The sequence below is a fragment of the Trifolium pratense genome, linkage group LG2, assembly GCF_020283565.1.
Source record: "Trifolium pratense cultivar HEN17-A07 linkage group LG2, ARS_RC_1.1, whole genome shotgun sequence".
Taxonomy (NCBI): Eukaryota; Viridiplantae; Streptophyta; class Magnoliopsida; order Fabales; family Fabaceae; genus Trifolium; species Trifolium pratense.
In genome coordinates, this window is record NC_060060.1 from 50575201 (window position 1) to 50586942 (window position 11742).

Here is an 11742-nt window from a genome sequence, read left to right on the forward strand (position 1 = left end):
ACTATTTGATTTGAACTGTATCTTGTTCTAAGGGTTAAAATTTGACTATAGCAAGGCCATGTCGGGTTTATGATCGTTGATCTTGTTTTAAGGGTTAAAATTTGACTATAGCAAGGTCATGTCGGGTTTATGATCCTTGATGTTAAAAATACAAAAAATGTAAGTAAAATTGTTTTATGAACCTCATTTCCCTACAGTATTATACATTCATAAACAAATAGCATGTATACAAATTTGAGCAAGTTGTTAGAAGAATTTCTTTTTTTTGACCAAAAGTTGTTACAAGAATATTATTATTAAAACCCACTTGGGTTGGTGCATTGGTATTGGCTTCGGACCTGAGAGTGTGTTCTCTTGAGATCTGAGATTCGATTCTCTCTGATGCCAATTTGGGTGGGCTAATTTAGCTTCTTCAAAAAACAAAAAGAATATTATTATTATTAGGTGAAAAAATTATAATGCACATGATTGCGTACAATTTTAACACCGAAGAACTCGACTTGATTCTCATTCACATGTTCTCTATAGACTTAGACTATAGTGCATACATGTACAAAAAAGGGTTGTACATTGATCACTACCAACCACTATTTAACATGAACCCGTGACAAATTGAAACTATTTTATTTTGGCTAACCCGTGATTATTTGTGGATCTATCCGTGATTACCATTATAATTTGATTATGGTTAAATTGGACCCACAAAAACTGTAGTCATCTTACTGGACCCATAAAAAGGTCAGAAAATAATACTAAGTAATACTAATGTTTAGAGTACAAAAAAATTGCAGAGAAGACAGAGTAGGGAATATGAAACAGTTGAGTGCAATTTGAGTTACTCCCTCCGGTCCTTTTAAATTGTTGCTTTTGTAGATAGATTCTCACTTATTAATTCATTTTAATGTCATATTCAACATCCACATAAATATCTCACTTGTCAAATTATCAAGAATCAACCCCAAATACATATGTGGAGAAGATGTCAAGACATTTTGAAAACTGAAAGACCAAATCCTGATCAAATCCACTTTAAATTCAAACATAACTTATGTGAAAAATCCGAAAATATGGTACACAGTTTACACAAGATGGAAAAATGACTATGCTCTGGCAAAGTTCCATAATATTCAATTCCTAATCAAGCATCAATAATGCGCATTCAAAAAAGAAAGGTCGGTTTAAAAAGGAATACACTAAGTCATCAATGGGAGCCAGCCACACTTTCTGGTTAGAAATAACATGATTTTACAACCGTGTCCATTGCTAATCTATTAAATTAGTATTAACTCTGTCTGCCAAACACTGCAGCCATAACTAAGATTTTCAGTCAGTATTTAGTATATGTAGCCACATCCAGTTCCCTCATTTTCCAGGATTACCTTTCTGGTGCGGAGGTGCAACAGATGTTGGTGAAAAGGGATCATAAATTTGGTCAGCAGAATATGCTGGCCTATTGGACGCCAAGGAGGGATTGTTGCCAAATTTCTGACTCATCGGAATATCTGGCCATGTTCCCTGAGCAGGATAGCTTTGTCGATTGTGCATACCTCTTTGGGCACCAGGACTGAGTAAGTTTGGCATTTGAGGGGAAGGAATGAAATTCCTCATACCCATTTGTGGGACTTGAGATCTTGGTGAAGGTTGACCAGCATAGGGAAAAGCGGGGTGTCTGGGTGGAATTGAAACAGAACCCGGTCTTCCCCCAAAAGGAGCAGCAGAGACATAAGCTTGAGTTGGATCCACCTGGTTGGGGACTTGTGTCCTTTGAAAGCTTTGAAGAGGCTGATCAGGTACAGAAAATCCAAATGGTGGTGGCCGTGGACCGGAAGGTGGCTCTTGTGAACCACCCTGAGTAGTAGCTTGATTGTTTGGTCTGGGAACCGCTTGATAGTAGTCTGCATTGGGCCGCTGTCCTTGAAAAGTAAAATTGCCAGAATTTGAAGGCATGGAGGCCAGTGGTTTTACATGGGTGTAATGAGAGGCAGAATTAGGCATTCTCGGTCCTGATAAATGGTTTCCAGTTGAATGAACAGTTCCTGGTATTGGTCCCACAGATGATGATGGTCTAGGCGACATTCCCGCATGATGTGGATGAATGCTGCCAGGTCGTGGCATCACCGACATATTTGGCTGGGGTACATCTGGTTGTGGACCTAGAGAAACAAGTCTTTTGGGGGGAACCGCCTGTGGAGCCATAGACCCCATATTGCTGAGACCTACAGATATTTTAACATTGACGGGTCCTCCACTCAGTTCAGAAGATACGCCGTGAGGGGTCAGTGTCTGGAGTTGTCCTGTTGGTGTTGGTTGGCTTTGGCTAAAAGAAGCTGGAAATGAAATTGAAGCATTTGTTGGTGCTGTCAAATTCTGTGCAGGTATTACAGAAGGATTTCTTGGTGGCCCAACATGACCAAAAGGAGTTGTTTGAGTCCATTGTGAATGCTGAAAGATTTGTGTTGGTGGTGGTGCTTGCATAGAAAACTGCTGATTTGGAATAATCGGGTGGAACCCAGCAACAGGTGCAGGTTGAGCACCAAAAGCTGAAATCATACTTGAAGGGCTCATTCTTTGTGGTGGAAAATGGGGATTTCTAGCAAGGTGCGGTGGATTTGGAGGGACTACGCTGCCAGAAGAAGCAAATAGAGGGGTATGAACGGCTGAAAACCATGAACCAGAGTATTGAAAGCGATCTCCTTGCATTTGTGTATTGGCTGCTGATTGAAACACATCCTGGTTTTCCTGAGATAGAGAAATTGCATGAGATGGGAGGGCGTCTTGGTTTTGATTTGGAACGTTAGTGTTGTCCCCAGAAACAGATACAGAAGTGGAATCAGCAGCCGAATTCCCCTGAATAGAAGACAGCATAGAAGACAATAATGATCATACTAATAAAGAAAAATATTATTATAAAAAGAGTTTTTTAAAGAACGTGTTGCTACATGACCGAGACAGCCATAAATCATAAAATGTTGTTACATTGCATGAAATGATGACTCACAGTTACAGAGGAAATTAGTAGTTCAATGATGGAAATTGCTGCATCCACTTTATCAAAACTATCAGCTGATATTTTAACGTGCATCTCTTTGTAACTGCACTGGACATCAGTACCTGGTTTAATTTCACCCTGAAAATGGAACATACAAAGCAAACGCAAACAATTACAGTTCTTTCCCAACAAAATCAAGTCAAAGTATTTCAAAGTGGTTGATGCAGAATAAAAGTCACATAACATTATTAAGGAACTTACTTTTTCCTCTGTATCTGCTTTGGTTCCATGAATTTTTATCTTGGTACCGGTTTCCTGTTAAATGCATATATTAAATACCAATTGATTAAAAGATTAGATTTTAATTCAGTAAACTCAATCAAAGATACTGCAGATCATCGGATGAAGATTGTATACCAACAAAATGGTTTTACCTTCTCTAGTCGCTTTTGATTATCACCTTCAGGCCCATATATTAGACTGACAAATTTGTACCCAGGATATTCGTGAACCTGTAAAGATGGTACTGCATATAAGAGTTTTCATTGTAGAACTTCAGGTTTAGATAGAGATATTTGATTTTTTGAAAACTATAACATATCATTCTTAAAAATTATACAACAAAGGGAAGCCAAAGTTTAGCCTTAAGATATTAGAAGCAAAAGAGGTGGAGTCATTTTGCATTCTTACTCTGCAGCACAATCAGTATTCTACTTGAATATTGTAATTGTAATATAGGCTGGGTTTTAGATCGACTCGATTGTGATGCTCAATTCATTGATACATCTTATACTACAACTTAGTTTTCATGTTTCTTTCAAGAATATGAGAACCTCCGACATGTTCCTTCATGAAAGCAGCCAAGGAAAATGGATGAGAAAAACACTTCTGGAAAAGAAAAAGTTCTGGAAATGAGCTACATGTCGATTGTAATTAACACTCATTAACATGTTAAGGTTAAATACCATGTTCAATTTGAACCCATGATGAAATATACAAGGCCTCACCACCTAAAATTGCCTCGTCATCTCACAACATATAGGTATAGGGCCCAAAAAACCTCAGCCACACCCTTAAATGATAATATGCAATTGACAAGGCGTATAAACACCAAGCATATGACTATTTGCCAATAACAGGGAAGAAATTGTACAAAACATACTAGATGAACAAAAAAATAAGTTGGAACTCTAAATCCGGGATAAGTATCCTTTACTTTTCAAAACTAAAGAACTAACAAGTTAACAACAAATTTAAATAGCACCGACTTTGTCCTAGCAGAATTTAAGAACCAATACTTACAGGCAAAGGAAGACTGTCTTCTTTTAACAACAGTTTAAAACCAGGTGGAGGCTTGTAACTGGGATCCAATTTTAGTATTTCACCTGGACATGATTAAGATCAAAATTATTATGGAATAAGCAGCCAATAAGAATGAAAAGGGGGGGGTCAAAAAAATAGGGGAGGAATAAAAAGGAAATATATCTCTAAGGAAAACAAACCTATTGCTTCCCGTTTTTCGAGTTCGAGCATTTCTGACTTCTTAGAACCATAAATAAACATCAGTAATTCATTCATAAATAGTTAATACATCTAAAAAATGACAATAATAACAATTAAAAGGAAAATTGTCAATTGTTGTTAACCTTGCTATTAGTTTGAGAGCCAGACTTGCTTTCATCTGGGTTCTCATCCACCAATGATGAGTTTTGAGCTCCCCCAATTTCTAGATTTTCTGATTCCAACTGCTTTGAAATTTGGTCCACTCGAATCTACAAAAGGTGTGCAACAATAGCATCACTAATTGACACCTTGGAAACAAGAACTCGTCTGAATTATTCACGCATATGTAGCACCCTACTTGGCTACTTATAACGGAATTTTATTTTTTAACAGCTTCTATCTAGCTAAGAATGACATATTACAACCCTAAGTCTCGGATGCAGATTGAGTGCAGTAGAATGTCTTGACTGCATGCAGTCAGTGATATCTGGACTGTCCAATTTAGATTGGACGGTTTAGATATTAAAGTCAATTTTATTACTGTTTTGAAAATTTAAAACTGCAACAAAATTTGAGCCATTCAATTTCAGTTAGACGGCCACAGGCTGCTGACTGCAGCTTGACTGCACGGTTAATAACTGCACTCCAATTCACTAAGTCTTGCAAAAATACTACTTCCCTAATTTCAATCCCATGGTTTTGGTACAAGTAAAATATTAGTAATGAGTCTCCAATATTAAATATTAGGTGCTTGAGCAAGTAGGAAAGTACTGGCAGGAAGGGGTACCATGGGAAAAGATTAACCTCACATCCAAATGAGATGAGAAAACCTCGCAAAAATAAAAAGGAAAAAAAGTAGTACCACGGGAACATTTCAATAAAAACTTACGAATAAATATCTATCGTAACGTAACCTTGTTATTGAATATTTTCAAGGAAATGATAATGGAATAAGAAAACATTTGGATATATGACAATACAAATGATAATGGAGAATGCTTAGAAAGGATACAAGGAAACACCTGCAAAGCCAAAACCTTTGCCCTCTTGACAGATGCATCCTGTGTTGGATCAGGCCCCCATCTCGATTTCCTCTCAATTTGTTTTGGACTTTCTTCATTGATTACTCCAGTGACCCCATCCTTTTTAGCCCCTCGTAAAATGGGGACCAACGATCCTAATAACTTGTTTTTGGGGATGACAAATCCAGATTTGGCACCAAATTTAGACAGCTTTTGGCTACTAGAAGGTGCTGTGGATGTAGCTCCAGACATCTTGTGAGGCTCGGAAGCAGGTGTCCAATCAAACTTTGCAGTCATTCTCTTATCCAGTAACTTCGCACATGTGATAAAAGATTCACCGAAAGAATATAGTCAATCTCCGAATAACACAAAATATTTTATGATATCCACTAATATATATACAGAAATACTATGATTACATAACATTTATTCCATAAGCTAGCTATGTTTGGGTGGAGGGTTTTGGAGAGGAAACACGCTGGTATTTTCTTTATTAAAATTAAGGAAGCTATAAAATGTTTCTAAAAACAATCAAGTGTGGTCGAAATGTTTGTTATATGATCATTTATCATATTATTCTTTCAAATGTTTTAAAATCTCAAATATATACACCAAAAAATAGACTTAAGCCTCCCAAACATACCTTAAGTACTTTGTTAAGTGTAAGAAAGTGATTAATTCCTTTATCATTATCATATGAAAATGTTACAAATAAATCTTGTTAAGCACTTGGCATCTTATCTAAAGGTTTTTTATTTTATTTTATTTGGTTCTATTGAATTTGTATCCTTGTAATTTCAATACTAAATCAGCAACACATTAAGCAGCTACAAAATTGTGAACCCGGAATCATTAAGGACGAAATTAAGAACCCAAATTCGTAATTTTACATATGAAATGAAGATTGAAAAGAAGATTTGAAACAGCATAGCATAAATTGGACCTAAATAATAAGAATTGAAAGGCGTGACGGAGAGAGAGTACCTATGATATGGAGCAGAGATCGGAATTGAGTATGAGAACTGATTGCATAGCCACCGTAGTGGAGTTACAGAGAGTGAATGGCTCAGCTGTTAAACAACTCTCTCCTTGTGTACTCACTCACCAACTTAGAAAAGATCTCTGCCTACTAGTTATGGAATATTTTATATTATAATGTTGAAAAATTCATATAAATTGTAACAATAAGTATTATAAAATAAAAATTATAATAATAATAATAATAATATAAAAGTGATGTACTTATCACTTCCTCCGACCAATATATATACCTATATGTATAGAGAATGAGTACAGACCATCAAAATTGAATGAAATATTTTTTTTTTTTGTGGGATGCGCCAGCCAATGCAATAGTGCAACGCACAGGTGACACACTAAAATTGAATGAAATATGATAATGCTAATGGTTATTATATATTTCAATCCCATAACCTAACTTTTTGCATAACCTTCACTCTTCTCTAAAATTATAATGTAATTAAGTCAATAATATATACACTCTTCGTTTTTTTTTGTGACTAAATTATAAACTCTTTGTTGTTTCTATGAAAACGGTTGACATTTAAATTGGATAAATGTTGAAAGAGAATCCAACTATGTTCATCTTCATTGTCACTAAGAAATGTTATAATAATGTAGAAGAGTGTAACATCTTGTGACATCAATTTTTGGATAATTGGAGAGGTATAATTCAATAATAATGTAGAAAATTGTAACATCTTGTGACATCAATTTTTGGATAATTGGAGAATCATAATTCTTTATTATTTATTATGAGATTGATATAATATAAAAAAAAAAATAGAGATGAGAATGATATAATATAAGGAAGTGATGTGATGTGAAAAAAAAAAAAAAGAGATGAAAATGATATAATATAAGGAAGTGATGTGGCATTATTGTGTTATTTAATTGGATGTAAATGGGTGATGTGGATTAGGGTTAAGATGGATAGTAGGAGAACTATCTAGGAATTATATATATATAGATATAGATATAGATAAGGTAATTTGGATTATGATTTTTATCTTTCTTTTGAAATAAGTTTTATAAAATGATGTAAATTAATTATTTTTGTTGTCTTTGTGAGCATAGGCTACTTGACAAATAAAATATTTTCTAGAGTGGTTAGATCGATTGGCATTCCTACTCATGTGTTTGGTTAAAATTTAGATTTTTTTGGAATGTTTTTAAAATTTATATAAATAAAAAATAAAAATGCAAATAAATGTGAGTGGTAGTGGGAAGTTATGAGAAGTTATAGGAAGTTGAGTTTTATTCCCATAAGAATGTTATATTCTCACCCTATTAGCATGGGAATAACAAGTGTAGAAGTTATGCATAATTAACATTCCTGGGATTAATAAAAAATTCCTGGGAACAAATTTTCAAAACTTGAAACAAACATAGCAATGTTACATTCCAGATCTCATATTCCCAGGAATAACATTACAAACCTTGAAACAAACACACCCAAAGTAAATATTTGAACTACATCTCAAATACTTTAAAACAAGAGCATAAGAGAAAGAAAAAGACACAAATATAAACTTTTAAAGTATTTACAAGTGATATTGTTTGGTGTGTTGAAACAATGAACTTGAGGTTTCTTTATATAGCATTGATTCCTCCACTCTTTACTTTTCTAAGCAATGTGTGACTTCTCAAATATAACTTTCCTTGACCTTTTTTTCTTCATTACCAATGTGGTACTTATATTGCAATCAATCCCAACAATCTTCACCTTGATTGTGATGGTCTTCAATCTTCATTGTCTACACCGACAATCATTATCTTCTGTTTCCATTGTCTATACCAACAAATTAAATTATCATACTCCACCATAAAAAGTACACTACACTTGGAACTAAATCATCCAAGAATTTTCTTCACTTGGAACTAAACCATCCCAAGAATTTCCTTCAATTGGAACCAAGCCATCCATCTCGAAACCTTACTGAAAATTTATGGTGCAACTTTCATGTTGGCTTTCTCCGGAAGTTCATCAGCCATCGAGATAAACCGCGTACCTTGCATCAATGTCAATCAATGCCCGCACGCTATCATCACACACCTTGCATCCATGTCAACTGATGCCCATGTGCCACCTGAACAATTTCAAACTGCTCTGAAACCACCTTCAGGCCATTGTTAGGCTCCAACAATTCCAGTTTAGTTACATCACCTAGTAAACCTTATTTCACTAGTCCAACTAAACTCATGTCACTAACAAGTACCCGTCCGAAGATCCACAACTTAACAAAACATGGGAATCACCAGCAGTAACTGTTGCATAACCAATAATAGTAGAACTATCTAACAAGTATCTACCTAGTATCTATGCATCAAAGTTCAAGAAAATACCTCGCATCGTGTTAAAAGAAACTCGCTCATACTTGAACCTTACAAGCTTTCCCGTCTGCAAGATGAACAACTCCACCTTCAACTAGCTCTAGGAATTCAAAAGTATTTCTTCTTCAAACACATGTGGTATGAGCTTCCAAAGTATATGACTCAACACTCCATCGATTCCCAACTTCCACTAGCACCACCGCATCCTCATAATAAGTTGTTGTTTCAGACGTAAATCGAGTATTCTTAGCACCGCCTCTCCAGACTGATGTCGAGTATTATTATCACCGCCTCTTCAGGATGACCTTGTGTAACCCAGATTGCATCAGCACATCTTTGACTTGATTTTCCACAAGTCAAACGTGATTCTTCCATCAATTTTCTCTAACCTAAACTTTACAACGGACTCCCTACTCCATGAATCAAACCAAAAGCTCTGGTGCCAGTTGTTGTGAAAAACAGGCATAGAGAAAATAAAAGAATGCAATCGCCAACACAAAAATATAACGTGGAAACTCCAAAATCGGAGAAAAAAACCACGATCGTTGTCAAAAAGACAACCGAAGAATAAATACTGTGTGAAAATTGTTACAACACATAGACTTCACTCTCAACCACCCCATACCCCAGTAGACTCATACTCTCGACCATTGATCAAGACAAGTGCTTGGCTATATATACCACCCTTGTACATTTTTAGGACACGAACAATGAAATAAGTTATCTACACATTGTTATCTCTTTATTATTTTGTTTTACTTGAAATTTATGCATTTCTTAGTCAGTAGCTCAAAAACCACCAAAAATATATACTCAACACTCACCGGTTAAAGAAATCATAGTTTAGAGCTATCAGCTAACACCTTAGATAACTTTCAAGTTCGACAACAAAGTTGGCACGCCGAGTGGGAAACTATGATAAAAAAACATTTGAAAAATTCAGTTCGACAAGGTCAAAAATACTTTTGGCATATGCACTTCCATCATAGTAAAAAGTCTTGATTGTATGGATCAACAATCATCATTTGGTTTAATATGTCAAACTTTTGATTATGACTTTAAAATTAACATGTAATTTCAATAATTTCAGACTCGCATAAGACATTAGGAAATTATTATTAACGAATAGGATTTTGAGTTAGGACACTGATCTTAACTATTTTTGTATTAATTCGTCGTGATATTAAAAATAAATTGTAATTTATGAACGCAAACTCAAGTAGAATGAAAAGTAAAACACAAACTCAAATCTGATGGGATTCGGGTATCCCAATGGAGTTCATATATCCCCATCCACCTACCCCACGTGTACTTGGGTTTTTGTTATGACATTCATACATGGTAGTTTTCACCTATATTGTGTTTATGGGTCATTTTTTTTTTTAGGGTTTGACTCAACTTGTAAGACATTTTGTATTTTATAGGCATTTCTTATGCTTTTTCTTAATATATTTTGGCTTTTTCAAAAGAAAAAAAAACATATAATTTTTCTTTAAACATTAACATACCATCTCTAAACGAGCTCTTAAACTATTGTGAAAAAAAAAGGGCCATTATACTTTTAATTTGTCATTAAATTAAATACAATTACATTTTCAAATAATTTAATATTGTTGTGTCCAAAAAAAATTAATATTGTCAACATTAGATGAAATTTTCTTTACATTTGTCAAAAATTATTTTTACCAAAAATTAAATTCGAATTTATTCTTAGGAATAATTTGTCCTAAGAGGAGAGCTCTCCAATGTCTTAGTTTTGTTACTTTGGTTCAACATTGTGACTATTTGTGAAAGATATTTGCTTTTGATTTCTTTTATAAAATATATATATATATATATATATATATATATATATATATATATATATATATATAATTTACTAAATAAAAATATCGTTAAAAAAAATAATAATGGTTAGATATAGAAAATAATAAAATAATAAATAATGGCCGTTAACACTTTAATTGGTTACCAAATAAGAAAAAGATATTCTTTTTTTTTTTTTTTGTTAGGAAAGAAAAAGATATTCTATAAAAACAAAACATAAGTACAAGATCCCGTATTATTTGCATATCCTCATATACTCCTATATATATATATGTATATATAACTTCTTTACGTCTCAAAAAAAACTTGTTGTAGTACCTACCAGTTACGACTTAGGGTTATCAGAGCACTATGGCTAAACTTATTTGCACAATTCTTCTAATGCTTTCCATTGTCTTTGTGATCCAAAATGTGATTCTTTTTTCTCCTTTCTCTAACTACGCTTGCATATTTTTTTCTTTATTACACCATGCCCACATACACACATACAATTCTTTTCACACTATAGCCTATTGTTAGTTAATTATATGCACAAGCTCTTTACATTCTTCTAATCTTGGTATTGAATGCAAGATTTTTACCAACTGCAAAAAATCATGTTCATATATGCATGCATTATATGTTTTCACACTTTGAAATTCATACTTATATATCTATTTTTCTTTTTCAATTAAAATTCAGATGACCGGTGTGGAAGGATTAAATCCAGGAGGTAATTAATAGCTCTAGCTTTTTCCCTTAATCTATACTTATACTTATTTTTTAATAATTATGCCAAAAAGAAAGTGAATGTAGCAAATTATTTAATTTAAATTTACTAATATTGTCCATAATTAAAATCTTGATTTTGTCTAGCTTGTGCGTCTACATGTGAGATGCGTTGTGGACCGGTTGCACACAAGAATGATTGTTTACAGTACTGTAACATGTGTTGTCAGAATTGTTCATGTCCATTTCGCGAAGAAAAATTTCTAAATAAGGTTTGTGACATTATTATTTTTTATTCTGGTCAACTAGACAAGAATTTCGGTAAATAAATGGGGTGTT

General features: G+C 34.0%; 1 protein-coding gene across 3 annotated transcripts; it reads right to left on the bottom strand.

The window, feature by feature from the left end:
• Positions 1–1046: 1046 nt before the first annotated feature.
• On the bottom strand, positions 1047–6661 carry LOC123906038 (trithorax group protein osa). 3 transcript variants are annotated; one of them, XM_045955872.1, is made up of 9 exons: positions 6499–6661; positions 5515–5826; positions 4636–4761; positions 4492–4531; positions 4292–4374; positions 3424–3501; positions 3251–3304; positions 2999–3127; positions 1047–2847 (listed from the first exon to the last, which is right to left on the bottom strand). In XM_045955872.1, exons 2-9 carry the CDS (start codon positions 5809–5811, stop codon positions 1363–1365), a joined length of 2292 nt encoding a protein of 763 aa, XP_045811828.1. In that variant the 5' UTR covers positions 5812–5826; positions 6499–6661; the 3' UTR covers positions 1047–1362. The 3 variants fall into 3 exon arrangements, with proteins under 3 accessions (XP_045811828.1, XP_045811829.1, XP_045811830.1); XM_045955873.1 differs by having other exon boundaries at positions 4492–4528; positions 6499–6643; XM_045955874.1 differs by lacking the exons at positions 5515–5826; positions 6499–6661 and having other exon boundaries at positions 4492–4524; positions 4636–4766.
• Between the last annotated feature and the right edge of the window lie 5081 nt (positions 6662–11742).

Bases quoted from the DNA above. Each gene is read 5' to 3' on its own strand.
- LOC123906038 (XM_045955872.1), bottom strand. From the start codon at position 5,811: ATGACTGCAAAGTTTGATTGGACACCTGCTTCCGAGCCTCACAAGATG. The intron at 4,375-4,491 runs GTTTGTTTTCCT...AATCATGTCCAG, and splicing joins CGAAAAACGGGAAGCAATAG to GTGAAATACTAAAATTGGAT. The intron at 2,848-2,998 runs GTGAGTCATCAT...TCTTCTATTCAG, and splicing joins TACTAATTTCCTCTGTAACT to GGGAATTCGGCTGCTGATTC.